The sequence below is a fragment of the Lethenteron reissneri genome, chromosome 44 (genome assembly GCF_015708825.2).
Source record: "Lethenteron reissneri isolate LAM-NWPU_2019-01 chromosome 44, ASM1570882v1, whole genome shotgun sequence".
Classification (NCBI taxonomy): domain Eukaryota; kingdom Metazoa; phylum Chordata; class Hyperoartia; order Petromyzontiformes; family Petromyzontidae; genus Lethenteron; species Lethenteron reissneri.
In genome coordinates, this window is record NC_083822.1 from 1,700,994 (window position 1) to 1,717,607 (window position 16,614).

The 16,614-nt window shown below is 48.8% G+C and overlaps 1 protein-coding gene across 1 annotated transcript in view; it reads left to right on the forward strand.

Moving 5' to 3' along the window:
- The window catches only part of LOC133353672 (von Willebrand factor A domain-containing protein 3A-like), a 135,894-nt gene that overhangs the window by 60,651 nt on the left and 58,629 nt on the right, over window positions 1-16,614 (forward strand). The window contains 2 exon segments of the mRNA XM_061570102.1: window positions 1,528-1,657; window positions 10,060-10,264. Of these exon segments, the coding sequence (XP_061426086.1) occupies window positions 1,528-1,657; window positions 10,060-10,264 (335 nt within the window).

Below are 16,614 nucleotides of genomic sequence, written 5' to 3' on the forward strand. Positions count from 1 at the left end.
ACTTCTACGCAACCAAATGGTGTCTGTCATTTATATATAAAGAAATTGTCGCTTAACCGTGTCCCTCGCCATAGGGAGCCCCCACTTACACCGTCAGTGTGGGCGCTGTGAACGCCCTTCCTGTGGGGAGGAAGCGTTGGGGGCGGTAACGCGGGGGCCCAGCGGTAGCATGCCGCCACGGTGGACTACCTCGCCTGGTATACAAGAGGCCGTGGGTTCGATTCCGACCTTGACGCCTGCTGTATATTTGGAGTTTGCATGTCTCTCATCATCATCACGGTGGCTAGGAGATGTTAACTACCTCGTCTGGTATGCACGAGGTCATGTGTTCGTTCCCGACCCTGACGCCTGCTGTATATTTGGAGTTTGTATCTTACTCTCCCCGTGGTCGCATGTATTTTTTTCCGGGTTCTCCGGTTTTTCCCTCCACATTTAGAATCAAAATGTGTTAAGAGTATTTTGGCGGCTATACAATTTCCATGTGATAAGAGCTGTCATTTGTGGCCAGGTCGCTTCTGTAATAGAGCTACCAGGTAAGGCCCACTGAGCTATCTCAGTGGGCCTTACCTGGTAATAATCTAAATATCGTTTATTTTAGTATAGTTTATTATATAGTTTGGTTTTATATATATATACAAAAAAATATATAGTATAGCGTATGAATTTGCTGTGGTTAATACTGCAGTAGCGTACGAACCATAAAATACTACTCCCCGTCCGCTTCACAGTGGACGTTAAAGAACCCATGACATCATTTGAAATTAATAGACCATTTTTGTGCCGCTATCACGATCCAAATTTTTCCCAATATAAAAAAAATTGCCCGCACATTACTGAATTGGGATTAAATAGCATTATCATCGTCATCATCGTCTTCATCATCGTCTTTTACTGGCAGACTAATGCACATTGTGTCTGTGAAACACTGCACCTTCGTGATGGCCTTGCACTATGAGAATGGCGCGAGTACAGAATTATTTTAAACATATCCACAATAGAGATTTTTTTTGGGTTAGATCGTGTGAATATAAATGTGTTGTTTAACCTGCCACCACCCAACACAGCCAATTACCAAGGTTTGTCACGTGAACAAAATGTGCCAATTAGTTACTAGTACAGCACACCAGTTGTGTGTTGAAGAGTAAATCCACAACATTTATAATTCGAGTACGACGTTTCACCAGTGATTATAACAACAACCAGCCTCATCAGGCTATAGCTAGAATTTACTATCCAACACACCAGTGTGCTGAACTAGTAACAAATTGCCATGTTTTATTTACGTCACAAACCTTACTAAATGGGCTGTGTCAGGTGGTGGCAGGTTTAACGACACATTTATATTTACGTGATCTAATGCACGAAAAAAACTTCTTATTATGGATAACGTTGGTCGAGAAAGCCTACTACTACGACTACGTGTTAACTTTATTATCAACGGTCGTCCAATCGTGAGACCGGCCGCGAGCGATCACCGACGTGTGAAGTGCGCGGCAGCATCAGCCGTGGTTGTGGATCTCACGGCAGCTGGGTGCTGGAGTGGCGGTGCGGGGGTGGCCGGGACTTACTGGGTGCACTGCGCCTGGTACTGGAGGACCCTGAGGGGCTTCCTGAGGGCATCTACGTCTTCACCAGCGGTGTGCCCGACCAGGATCTGGTATGGCGGAAACCGTCTTTTATTTTGTTATTCGTGTTGCTATTATTATTACAGTTGATTATCGATTTATCCAGCACGTGATTATCCGGCTGCTTCCAAAATTATCCGGCGGTCCTGGGGAGATCCGGCGAAACCGGCAAAACTGCTCCAAAGGTTGTACCAAGTCCGGCGGATTGGCACCACGTGCATGGCAAAAAGAAGGAGCTATGCTTGATTTCAGTGTCAAATATTTTTCCAGTACATTATACACTACATACATACAACTTAAACAATGAATATACTGCACGTATATACATCACCCCATGATGCAGAGTCTTCGAGATTGGAGTGGTAAGTACGGTACAGTAAATATAGTCACGTTTTACAGGAGGATATTTATTACTTGCCTATTTGTTTATTTATGCCAATTTCACATAGTAAACAAGTTTTTTAAACACTACAAAAAAACATAGACACCACAGTAGCTAAAAAAAAGCTATTTTAAATAATGATGATGAGTGATCTTGGATTTTTCTAAATCCGGCACCCCTCCCCAAGCTACCGGATAATCGGTGATCGACTGTATTATGATTATTATTATTGCTTCGCCTGTTTATCCAGGAATACCTCGCCGAGTTCTCAACACTCAGTAGTGGGGTAATGTTGCTTATGTGCAATTGAGTAAATTGAACTTTTCAGCATTGGGATTGTTTGACTAATACCAGTTACGTAGTATGTTTTTGTTGTGTTGCTTGTTATGGGAGGAAAGCGGGGGAACCCAGAGGAAGCCTGTGTAGAACAGGGGGGGGGACATACAAGCTCCACACAGAGGCACCCGAGTCTTCCGCAATCATCTTTATATCTTTCGTAGACAGTTCCTTTAAGGTGCTTTTCAGCGTTTCATGGAATTCTTCAATATCCTCTTCTGCGCTCTCCAATGTTGGTGCGTATATTTGGACAGACGTATTTTTAGGGGTTGCCCATTAAATCTTGCTACAATTGCTCTTGGACTAACAGTCTGTATCCAAATAATGAGGCTTTGGCTTTTGTGCTCAACAAGAACTCTAACTTCTCTGGTGTTCGCTTTATCCTCCCCTGACCAGATCACTTCACCCCCGATAATAGTTTTTTTACCCTTTTATCTGGCAACAAAACTGACACATTTTTTACAAGGAGTCATGTTTGCATTGACCACAATATCTGCGGTTATAATGCAAACAAAAAACACAACTCTGATAATGTATGCACTGTCCTTGAAATTGATTGGTCCACACCTGAGACAGCTTTTCTTAGAGCCTAGTCTCACATGGTGTTGGACCAGGTGATGCCAAAAGGCACACAACTCAAAGACAATGCACCATCAAAGTTTGAGAGCTCGGGGTAAGCATTTACACCATTGGAACCTCCTTTGCCAGTAGCAAAATATGATAATTGGTTTTTTACCCTTGTATCTGGCAACAAAACTGACACTTTTTTTGTTGCCAGATAAAAAGGCTATAAAACATCTGTTATGGGTATTGGCCAAAAAACATCTGAAATGCTGTAAAATTTAGTACAAATCACTCACTTGGGATTACACATGGCAGGACTGTTCTGAAAAAAAAATTTCGAGACTCGGTGAGGCTTTCCTGGGGAATAAAAATAACAAGGGAGAGGAGGCCTTGGGCTAACTAGCCGTGCTGCTTGGAGTAAGGCCACTGCACCAGAGCGGCGGAATATGGTAGTGCAGGAAGTACGCCATCAGGAGGAGGCTGCAAGGTGGGCCAAGGCAGTCTCTCTTGCCAAACAAGGACAGTGGACTCGATGGGACAGTGTGGAGAAGAGGAAGATCAGCTGGAAGGATCTGTGGGCCATGGAAGCGAGGCGGTTGAGCTTTTCCATCAGAGCAACATATGACATCCTTCCAACACCAGTTAATCTTCACCAATGGTATGGTGAAGATCCGGACTGTGCCCTCTGTTCCATGCAAGCCAACCTCAGGCACATTCTTACAGGGTGTAAAACAAGCCTCACCCAAGGACGCTACACTTGGCGTCACAACCAAGTCCTTAAAAACCTTGCGTCCGCCCTGGAGGACAAGCGAGCTGCCACCAACTCCCTACCACCCCCAGCAGCATCACACCCCTTACGGACGACCTTTGTCCGCGAAGGGGCTAAACCACCGAAGAGCGGCTCTACACCAATAGAGCGAGACCAGCTGCGCTTGGCCCGCGACTGGAAAATGCTAGCTGACATTGGCCGGCAACTTGTGTTTCCTCCGGAGGTCGCAACCACCACCCTAAGACCTGACATGGTGCTCTGGTCACATTCGCTCAAGAAGGTCTTCATCATTGAGCTCACAGTACCCTGGGAGGACTCAGTAGATGAGGCTTATGAGCGAAAACATCTGCGCTATGCCGATCTAGCTGCCGAAGCACGGCATCATGGCTGGAACACAGAAGTCCGACCAGTGGAGGTGGGCTGCAGAGGTTTTGTGGCAACATCTACAACCAGACTGCTTAGAGACCTGGGAATTAAGGGCCAGAGCCAGCGTTCGGCAATCAAAGCTGTATCGGAGGCGGCAGAAGGCAGCAGTCAGTGGCTCTGGATGAAGAGGAAAGACCCCAGCTGGGCCCCAAAGTGAGAGGGCCAGGAGGTATGCAGTCAACAATGCTTGACTCAGGGAGGAGGACGCCCCTGCCATGCATAGTCCCATGGGATGTTGGCTACCAACAACAAGGCAACTCCTATGACTAATTGGGAATGGGACGCAAGCGTAGGATTGATCACCCTGTCGCTGGCCGCCTTTGGGGAGGGTGTATAGTATGAAAGGCCGAAACACCCTAGGAACCAAAGGGTCACTACTGACGATGCGCTCCCCAAATTTCACCAGGCTCACTGTTCATGAACTCTTGGAAGTGCTTGCACAAAGGATAGTAACATCTCATCCTGTGTTCTTTGGAATCTGAATATCTGGACTTGTCCAGTGACTGCTGAGAAAGATCAGCTGACAACAGGGGAAAGTCCTTGTGGCGGCACGGAGAGACGGTTGACAGGAGGGAATAGACCCCACTGGGACAGTCATGGGTTAGCTTCCCATTTCTGTAGTTTCCCATGCTTCGCAGTATGTTGGAAACACCCGATTTAGCTACAGAAAGTCAACATACGAGAATACCCCTAGAGTCTGCGAGAGCGGGGGCGGAAGATGACTCATCGACTGACAACATGGTAACGACTGGACCGGAAACGACTACGAGTAATGAGAGCACAGCACAAGAGAACACCACAGCAACTGCCACAAGTTCCGCTGCAACAGCAGGCCACAAACAGATGCAGGTATGTGTCTGTGGTTGGAGGAAAGTTACATCACACCATGGGTTGAGGATCCACCAGGGGAAGAAGGGGTGTTTGGGTAAAGAGAGACAGAGGCCTCGCATTGATTACTTTCTGCGAAAGCGATCAAATCAGTCGAATGAAGCACAGCAACTGGACGCAAACCATAGTTTGCAGTGCATCAGTACCACTGTCATGGAGGACGTAAACTCAAGCACCGAAGTAACAACTGAGGTGGAACCAACAACAGGAGTGGAACTCACCCAGCCTCCGAGACCTGCAATCGAGAGGAGACTACCAGGGCACAGACCGTATGTGAAGTGGCCTGGCGCCATTGACAAGAAGTTGTGGGAAACAGTGAATACTGACCTTACCTTGACCCTCGAGAAACTTCGAGGCACTGTGGAGAAGAAGTTGGAGAGGATGGGGGACATCATCTATGAGTACGGAGCAGAAAGCTTTGGAGTGCAAGAGGCAAAAGGCGGGAGAAAGGTTCCAACCCCACCAGTTTCCAGGAGGCAACAAGAAATCAAGTGCCTCGTTCAAGAAAGGAGACAGCTTAAGAAACAGTGGAAGAAAGCCTCGGAAGTGGAAAAGGAGGGCATAGAGGCACTTCAGGCTGACATCAAAACCCGGTTGGCATCCCTCCGTAGAGCAGAGAACCTACGGAAGCGCAGAAGGAAGAAAGAACAAACTAGAACTCGATTCTATAAAGATCCCTTCAAGTTCCTTAAAAGTCTCTTCACGAAGGAAAAAAGTGGAGTTCTAAAAACAACAAAGAAAGACCTAGAAGAGCACCTGAGAACAACAAACTTTGACTCAAAGCGACATGAACATCTGGCCATCCCATCAGATATCCCACCCATTGAACCCCCGGAACATCATATTGAGACCAGCCCTCCGACATGGAAAGAGGTGGAAAACACAGTTCGAAGGGCAAGAACAGCATCAGCCCCGGGGCCAAATGGAGTCCCGTACAAAGTGTATAAGAACGCACCAGACGTCCTGAGGTTCCTCTGGAGGCTTATGAGAACAGCTTGGCAAAAGAAGATAATACCCAAAGTGTGGCGTAGGGCAGGCGGGGTCCTGATCCCTAAGGAGAAGGATGCAGTGAACATTAGCCAATTCCGCCCAATCTCCTTACTGAATGTCGAGGGTAAAATCTTCTTTAGGATCATTGCCCAGAGGATGGCCGAGTACCTGCAAAGGAATGCGTACGTCGATACATCTGTACAGAAGGCAGGAATATCAGGGTTCTCTGGCTGCTTGGAACATTCCAGCATGATCTGGCACCAGATCCAAATGGCCAAGGTGGAGAAAAGGGACTTCCATGTAGTCTTCCTCGACCTCGCCAATGCATTTGGCTCTGTGCCCCATGAACTCCTGTGGTCTGCCTTCAGATTTTTCTACATACCGGACACCATCACAACCCTGGTGAAGTCGTACTTTCAGGATCTGCAGTTCTGCTTCACCACCTCAGAGTTCACCACCTCATGGCAATGCCTGAATGTAGGTATAATGGCGGGATGTACCATTTCTCCATTGGCATTCATAATGGCAATGGAGGTTATCATCAGATCCTCAAAATGGGTTGCTGGTGGACAGCGAGTCGACTCTGGTTTTCGCCTCCCTCCACTCAGAGCCTACATGGACGACATTACAACATTGACCACCACTGTCCCATGTACCAGGAGACTGCTCAGAAAACTCGAGGAGAACATCAGCTGGGCCCGTATGAAGATTAAACCATCCAAGTCACGCAGCATCTCGATTGTGAAGGGAGTACTCTGTGACCTGAAATTCTTCATCGGAGATGACCAAATCCCAACAGTGTCTGAGCAGCCGGTAAAAAGCCTTGGAAGGTGGTATGATGCAAGCCTGAAGGACAAAGACCAGGTGCAACAGCTGCGCAAAGACATCAGTAGTAGCCTACAGTCCATCGACAACACCCAGCTACCTGGAAAGTTAAAGGCCTGGTGTCTGCAGTTTGATCTCCTACCCCGGGTGTTGTGGCCCCTAGCAGTGTATGAGGTTCCAATCTCAACAGTGGAGAAGATGGAAAGAGGAGCCACGAGCTACTTAAAGAAGTGGCTCGGAGTTCCACGATGCCTTACCACCATAGGCCTCTATGGAGATGGTGTCCTCAAGCTGCCCCTCACCAGTCTAACCGAGGAATTCAAGTGTGCAAAAACCAGGCTCCAGATGACACTGAATGAATCTCGAGACCCAGTGGTGAGCAACAACGCGCCGACCTTGGCAACTGGGCGCAAATGGAGGCCAGGAAAAGCAGTCCAGGAGGCAACAGCAGCCCTCAGACATGCTGACATTGTGGGTCATGTTCAGCAAGGGAGAGGAGGCCTTGGGCTAACTAGCCGTGCTGCTTGGAGTAAGGCCACTGCACCAGAGCGGCGGAAGATGGTAGTGCAGGAAGTACGCCATCAGGAGGAGGCTGCAAGGTGGGCCAAGGCAGTCTCTCTTGCCAAACAAGGACAGTGGACTCGATGGGACAGTGTGGAGAAGAGGAAGATCAGCTGGAAGGATCTGTGGGCCATGGAAGCGAGGCGGTTGAGCTTTTCCATCAGAGCAACATATGACATCCTTCCAACACCAGTTAATCTTCACCAATGGTATGGTGAAGATCCGGACTGTGCCCTCTGTTCCATGCAAGCCAACCTGAGGCACATTCTTACAGTGTGTAAAACAAGCCTCACCCAAGGACGCTACACTTGGCGTCACAACCAAGTCCTTAAAAACCTTGCGTCCGCCCTGGAGGACAAGCGAGCTGCCACCAACTCCCTACCACCCCCAGCAGCATCACACCCCTTACGGACGACCTTTGTCCGCGAAGGGGCTAAACCACCGAAGAGCGGCTCTACACCAATAGAGCGAGACCAGCTGCGCTTGGCCCGCGACTGGAAAATGCTAGCTGACATTGGCCGGCAACTTGTGTTTCCTCCGGAGATCGCAACCACCACCCTAAGACCTGACATGGTGCTCTGGTCCCATTCGCTCAAGAAGGTCTTCATCATTGAGCTCACAGTACCCTGGGAGGACTCAGTAGATGAGGCTTATGAGCGAAAACATCTGCGCTATGCCGATCTAGCTGCCGAAGCACTGGCATCATGGCTGGAACACAGAAGTCCGACCAGTGGAGGTGGGCTGCAGAGGTTTTGTGGCAACATCTACAACCAGACTGCTTAGAGACCTGGGAATTAAGGGCCAGAGCCAGCGTTCGGCAATCAAAGCTGTATCGGAGGCGGCAGAAGGCAGCAGTCAGTGGCTCTGGATGAAGAGGAAAGACCCCAGCTGGGCCCCAAAGTGAGAGGGCCAGGAGGTATGCAGTCAACAATGCTTGACTCAGGGAGGAGGACGCCCCTGCCATGCATAGTCCCATGGGATGTTGGCTACCAACAACAAGGCAACTCCTATGACTAATTGGGAATGGGACGCAAGCGTAGGATTGATCACCCTGTCGCTGGCCGCCTTTGGGGAGGGTGTATAGTATGAAAGGCCGAAACACCCTAGGAACCAAAGGGTCACTACTGACGATGCGCTCCCCAAATTTCACCAGGCTCACTGTTCATGAACTCTTGGAAGTGCTTGCACAAAGGATAGTAACATCTCATCCTGTGTTCTTTGGAATCTGAATATCTGGACTTGTCCAGTGACTGCTGAGAAAGATCAGCTGACAACAGGGGAAAGTCCTTGTGGCGGCACGGAGAGACGGCTGACAGGAGGGAATAGACCCCACTGGGACAGTCATGGGTTAGCTTCCCATTTCTGTAGTTTCCCATGCTTCGCAGTATGTTGGAAACACCCGATTTAGCTACAGAAAGTCAACATACGAGAATACCCCTAGAGTCTGCGAGAGCGGGGGCGGAAGATGACTCATCGACTGACAACATGGTAACGACTGGACCGGAAACGACTACGAGTAATGAGAGCACAGCACAAGAGAACACCACAGCAACTGCCACAAGTTCCGCTGCAACAGCAGGCCACAAACAGATGCAGGTATGTGTCTGTGGTTGGAGGAAAGTTACATCACACCATGGGTTGAGGATCCACCAGGGGAAGAAGGGGTGTTTGGGTAAAGAGAGACAGAGGCCTCGCATTGATTACTTTCTGCGAAAGCGATCAAATCAGTCGAATGAAGCACAGCAACTGGACGCAAACCATAGTTTGCAGTGCATCAGTACCACTGTCATGGAGGACGTAAACTCAAGCACCGAAGTAACAACTGAGGTGGAACCAACAACAGGAGTGGAACTCACCCAGCCTCCGAGACCTGCAATCGAGAGGAGACTACCAGGGCACAGACCGTATGTGAAGTGGCCTGGCGCCATTGACAAGAAGTTGTGGGAAACAGTGAATACTGACCTTACCTTGACCCTCGAGAAACTTCGAGGCACTGTGGAGAAGAAGTTGGAGAGGATGGGGGACATCATCTATGAGTACGGAGCAGAAAGCTTTGGAGTGCAAGAGGCAAAAGGCGGGAGAAAGGTTCCAACCCCACCAGTTTCCAGGAGGCAACAAGAAATCAAGTGCCTCGTTCAAGAAAGGAGACAGCTTAAGAAACAGTGGAAGAAAGCCTCGGAAGTGGAAAAGGAGGGCATAGAGGCACTTCAGGCTGACATCAAAACCCGGTTGGCATCCCTCCGTAGAGCAGAGAACCTACGGAAGCGCAGAAGGAAGAAAGAACAAACTCGAACTCTATTCTATAAAGATCCCTTCAAGTTCCTTAAAAGTCTCTTCACGAAGGAAAAGCAGTCCCCCTCCTTAACGCTCTTCTGTTCCTCTCTCAAAGCCTCACCTCTTCTCTATCATCGCCCATTCCCTTCCTCTTCGCTCCCCTTCCCTTGCCCCTCCACTCCTTGCCATCCCTCCCCTGCGTGCCCTCCGTTGCGGTCACTCACTCACTCCTCGGCCCCCCTCGCACCGCCCCTTTGCCATCTTAACCACTACCGTTGTCGTGACCGCTTTTTAAAAGACGTGCAAGCGCCTCGAGTTAAGGCACTCTCTAGATAAATGTAAAATAAAATCAACAACAATGCGCCACTGAAACATATTGCGAATAATGGCACCCCCTGTCGACTGTTGTGGCAATGCAGGCGGCCGTGTGCGGCTATGTGGAGGAGGCCAACCTGGGCCAGGAGGTGCGGCTGCACGCCTGCCTCTTCAGCGCGGGGGGAAGTGGCAGCGGTGGTGGCGGCACCAGTGGCCCCGCCTGCTATGCCAGCGGCGCGGAGACGGCCGAGGCTCTGCGGGCGTTGGCACGCGCCGGCAGGGGCCGTTTACACTGCTTCAGCGAGCAAGGTGCCATGTGCACGCGCGTGTGTGCGTGTGTTGGCGTGTGTGCGTTGCGTTGTCTGGAAAAACAAACCCCTACCTCCTCGTCGTGTCGGACGGGCAACGCTGTCATGGGCAGTGCTGTGGGGGGAGGGCCAATTCCAATTGGCCTTTCCCCTCATGGCGTTTGTGACCACCGGCCAAAAGGGGGCTCTGGACGGGTGCGAGGGGCTGGTAACCCCTCCACCTTCAATTAATTACTGCTAAACCACGACGGAAAATTTTAATTAATAAGCTTGTGCCGGAGGCCCCGGGGGGACAGGCGTCTATAACGTCTCCTGGCCAAACTCCATTTGGCGGAGCCAGGAGACTGAATCCTTACCCTCGGGGCTCCTCCAGAAACAACAAAAAATCACTACGTTTGGCCACGTGGAATGTTTGAATGCTCACTGCAGAGGAAAGGCTGCCACTCCTCTGTCAGGAGCTGGACCAGTACCACCTGGATCTCTGTGGTATTCAGGAGGTCCGGTGGACCGGCTCTGGCTCCTGCCACCATGAGGGGTGGACAGTCTTCTTCTCGGGGCAGGAGACTGCCAAGCAACAGGGAGTGGCTCCGCTTCTGAACAAAAGAATGAAGGGGGCGTGGGAGCGTGGTGGTGAGGTGTGGGAAGCTGTAAGCCCCTGGCTACTTTGGGCTTGCCTTCCCATCAACCAGAGGCGTGGAGCGGTGGTCGTGGTTACTTATGCCCCCACTTGAAGACGAACATCCGTGGAGGGATGCAGGCAAGGCCGATGAGTCAGATGCCTTCTATGACCTCCTGTCACAGGTGCTAGCTAAAGTCGCCCCTCGGAATAGAGTCATCTTGTTGGGTGACTTCAATGCCCGTGTTGGTCATGATATTGGCACTTGGTCTGGAGTGATTGGAAGGTATGGGCCAGATCAGCTCAATAACAATGGCAGGAGGCTGCTAGATTGTTGTGCAGCCCATGGGCTTGTAATTACCAACATGCTGTTCCGGCATCGGCGCATCCACACAACATCATGGATGCATGCTGGGTCCAAGCAAGAATATCTGCTGGACTACATAGTGATGGAACAGCGGATGCGGGCCCATGTCCTTGACACCAGGACCTACCGTGGAGCTGATCTACCCACTGACCATCGACTTGTCATCTGTAAGATGCGCCTGCTATTCTTCCACTCCAGTGGTGGGTGTACACCGAGAACCCCATTCAAACCCTTAGTGGCATGGTCTCAGCTAGCTGATGAAAGTTGAAAGTTAGAATGTAATCATCGCTTGCGGCTGGGGTTGGCATCGTCCCCCACTCCTCCTGATGTCGAGGGGAAATGGGCGAGGTTTAGGACTGTGGCTCATGCAGCTGTAATGGCTGCTTTGGGTACATGGTCCAGACCTTCCCAGAAACTCTGGCTGACAGAGGAGGTGTTCAAGCTGGCTGAGAAAAAGCGACAGGGCCACTCTCATCGGCTATGGAATCCCATGTTGGAGAATGAGGAGGCTTACCGCAGCCTTCACTCGGAGTTTCGGAGAGCCATGAGGCGCTGCAAGGATGGGTGGTGGTCGCGGGTTGCTGAGGAGATGGAGTCTGCCTCAATGGCCCTCGATCACAAATTGCTCTTTAATTCCATAAAAAGTAACTTGCAGCGCCACACCAATTACCATCATTAGGGGAAAGAACGGTGATCTGATCCAATCTCCGACCCCCAGGAACAGGTTTGCAAATTTGCTGAGCATTGCTGTGAGGTCCTGGGGGAGGGGACATCTCTCAGCCTGGATAACAACGTGGGACAAAGTGGGGATGACCCTGTCGAGGCTGCGGTGCCTGTGAGTGGCTGGCTGAGGTGCCATCTGTTGAGGAAGTACTAAAGTCGATCCAGAGCCTGAGACCAGGAAAGGCACCGGGCAAAGATGATCTCCCAAGAGAAATTCTGAGGGAGGGTGGCGTTTGTGCACATACTGCCCTACATGACATCATAACAACAGTCTGGACCACTGGACGGGTTCCGCAGGACTGTAACAACTACAGGGGCATCTCCCTCCTCAGTGTACCGGGAAAGGTCCTGGAAAGGATTATTCAACATCGCCTTGCTAGGTACATTGAGGAAAGGCTTGTGGAGCCCCAATGCAGTTTCAGGAAAGGGCTGTCCTGCACAGATGCCATATTTTCTGTCCGTCTGCTACAGCAGAGGTATAGGGAATTCCAACAAGACCTACATCTCTGTTTTATTGAAATGGTTAAGGCCTATGATACCATCAGTAGGCCTGGGCTCTGGGTAGTTCTCCGTGCTTTCGGAGTCTCTGACCCTCTGCTCACGATCATTAAGGACCTTCATGATGGTGAGCGGGCCCGGGTAAAACTACATGGCCGGGAGTGGGAACCATTCCCTCTACACCTTGGGGTGCGACAGGGATGTCCTCTGGCTCCCACATAATTTAACATCTATTTCGACCACGTAGTTCGTGAAGCCTTCAAATAGCTGTACTGGAGGAATTTCCATTTGGTACAGATACAATGGGACGCTGATGGATGCCCGGGTGCGGTCAAGGGATGGCTCCCTATTGCTCAACCTTGTTATGTATGCCGATGATCTGGAAATTGCTTCTCACTCAGAGGAGGAGTTGGAGGTGCTGCTGCTGAACCTGGAGCTTGCCACTAAAACGTGGGGCCTTACCATCATCCCCACCAAAACTAAGCACCTGCCTGGATATTTGTACCATCGTACACTCCACCTCCACAACTCCAAATTGGTGATAGGGCAGTTTGTGGAGAGAGTGGAGAGTTTCCCATACCTGGGCAGTGTGCTCTTGACCGGCTCTGGTTTAACAGCAGAGGTCTCCCTCTGAATCAGTCGAGCGGCATTATCTTTTCATCGGTTGCGTAACGCTGTGTGGAAGCTATCTGGTCTGTCGCTCCGCACGAAGCTTCAGGTCTTCTCGGCCACGGTCATTCCCTCCCTTCTCTACGCTTGCGAAACGTGAACCCCCCTAATGGAACATGTTAGCCGGTTAGAAACATTTAGGCTGGCCTGCCTACGATCCATCCTGGGTTTAACCAGGCTGGATTGTGTGAGGAGCTCACAAATCCTTGAAATATCTGGACGAAGTACCATCGGTGAGCTCCTTCAGCAGGCAAGGCTGCATTGGCTGGGCCATGTAGCCCGCATGCCCAGCCACCGCATGCCTAAACAGCTTTTGTTCGGCCGAATCGAGGGGGCGAAATGGGCGCGGCACGGGCTAGAGAAGAGATGGAGTGATGTGGTACAGGAGGATGTGGAGCTGAGTGGACTTGCCGATGACTGGTACCAGCGGTGTCAAGATCGGCCTTTGTGGAGGAGGCTTGTGAAGGACGCTACTGGGCAGTTGGAGGCAGTCGCCCTCCAACAACAACGGAGGGCGGAGGAGCGACGCTCACAACAACGAGCGGAGCGCCGGGTGGCTAAAGCACAGCAAGTTGGCACAGTAGGGGGCAAAGGTGGTCCATCAGCCAGTTGTCTCAATCAGTCAACCTGTGGCATCTGGGTCTGTCCCGTGACTTCCTGCCAGCAGGGATTCGACACTTCATGTGGCCTCAAGGTGCACATAGCCTGGCACAAGCGTCACTTAGTGGCAATAAAACTCACCACAGTGTAGGTCAAGCAATATTCACCACACTCCAGGTCACAACAACACTCACCCACTAACCACATTGCAGGTCACAACAACACTCACCCACTCACTCACCACTCTCCAGGTCACAACAACACTCACCCACTCACTCACCACACTGCAGGTCACAACAACACACTCATTCACCACACTCCAGGTCACAACAACACTCACTCACCCACTCACTCACCACACTGCAGGTCACAACAACACATTCACCCACTCACTCACCACACTCCAGGTCACAACAACACTCACTCACCCACTCACCACACTGCAGGTCACAACAACACTCACCCACTCACTCACCACACCGCAGGTCGCAACAACACTCACCACATTCCAGGTCACAACAACACTCACTCACCTACTTACCCACTCACCAAACTGCAGGTCACAACAACACTCACCACACTGCAGGTCACAACAACACTCACTTTAAATTTCGATTTTAAGCTTTCGTGACTGCAGGGATTCATCTTCTTGGTTCTTTCGGTAAAGTCACGTAGACGGGAAGTAATAAAATAATAAAAATAAAACATAACAAAATAATTCTCACGACGTTTCGGCCACAACGCAAGCAGCCGTCCTCAGGTGAAGACCAGGTTTCTGTCGGGGAGCAGCCGTCCAGGTCTGTCGGGGAGACAGACCTGGTCTTCACCTGAGGACGGCTGTTTGCGTTGTGGCCGAAACGTTGTGAGAATTATTTTATTATGTTTTATTTTTATTATTTTATAACTTCCCTTCTACGTGACTTTACCGAAAGAACCAAGAAGAACACTCACTTTCTCACTCACCACACTGCAGGTCACAACAACACCCACCCACTCACTCACCACACTGCAGGTCACAACAATACTCACCTACTCACCCACTCACCTCATTTTTCGTTCTGCTTTTTTACTTGCATTCATCCACTTTGGAATTCCCTCCCATCGACTTTTTCCCATAATCTTAAAACAACCTTTTTAATTTCAAGGATAGTGTTAACAAGTTCTCTATTACAACCTTTATAGTGCTGTCTTTTTACTGCTCGCCTCATGTATTAGTGTCTCTGGGACTGTGCCCAGCAACCGTGTTCAAATAAATCTATTACACGTTCCCTCTACTCTTACTGTGCTAATTAACTTTTTTAAACACGAACAAGCATGTAAAATGACGCCTTTTGTAGCTTACACTTGTTTTCAAGTAACAAATAGCCCACGCAGAAAACCCTCCTCTCTATCCGCGAGGGTCACGCTCTTGAAAATACTGGCGAATGCAGAAAACCTTCTTCCGTTGGGGAAAAATGGGATTATGGTTCCTGGCACGAGTGAACATAGGTGGAGTAAATGGTAAATGTTTAACAACAATACTAAAATAAATAACAAATGATTATCACTGTGTAACAATTTTTTTTATTTAGTTTTGTTCCTGGGTAGCAAGTGTTATTTCCTAATTGCTTATGTAATTTTTGCATTACTTTAGTATAAATACATGTTCATTTTTATTCATATGTTGTTTTTTGCTGACTTTATGTGAACGAAAAGACACAAATTCGCCCGTTTTCTCATTGAAAATAGGTACATTTCAAAATATTACTGTCCTGGTCACAAAAGCAAAGTTTATGGGGAATAATAACCATTTTCTATACTATTTAGGCATAAGCAATTACGAAATAACACTTACTACCCAGGAACAAAAATTGTGTTATATAGTGTTATGAATGTGTTTTTAAAATTACCTGTTGATGATGATTTGACGATGACGATGGAGTTGATGGTGATGTTGAGGAATTATGCAGGATTAGCAGCATCAAAGGGAGGGGATATGGGGAATGCAGGTATGTGATTAGTACTACTTATGCCCGTTGCTTCCTCTTAGTATCTTTCACACGACGGTCAATGGTACAGTGTATAATAACAAATAGTATAACATTTATATGCTTAATACAATGTACAAAGTAATATATAGTATCGTAATTGTATAGTGAATATACAGCAGTGTGATATACATTAGGGTGGGTAGAATAATGCATAGTGTAATATTACAATGTATAAGGTTTAGGGTGGTTCATAGCAATACAGTATGTAATTTAATATTGGGTTGGTCTATGGTAGTATATAGTACAGAGTAGACTCGTGTGATGTAAGAGAATAAAGTTTGGATGCAAGCATATTATATATTTTTTACGACGTAGAATTGTAATGTATTACTTACTGTTAGTAATTCAGCTTATTGTAGAGTATATTTAGTATACTGATGATACTATGTAGTTTATACTTTAGTTGTTTAAGTTGTGGTTTTAGTTACTGCAGCTACATACTATTAACACTCCTTTCCTTTATTAATGCTACCCCTATCCCCTCCCTTTGATGCTGCTAATCCTGCATAATGCACGTGCATAAGTAGTACTAATCACATACCTGCATATCCCATATCCCCTCCCTTTGATGCTGCTAATCCTGCATAATGCACGGGCATAAGTATTACTAATCACATACCTGCATTTTCCATATCCCCTCCCTTTGATACTGCTAATCCTGCATAATGCACAGGCATAAGTAGTATTAATCACATACCTGCATTTCCCATAAATATGCTACATTCCTCTTGATATGCAAATTATTTTGTCAAGGCGCCCTTTCCCCCCTTCCAACCCAGCTTAAATATATGCTCCAAGCATGGTGCTGTTTCATTCAGACGCTGTCACCTCGACAGACCTGGTTTTCA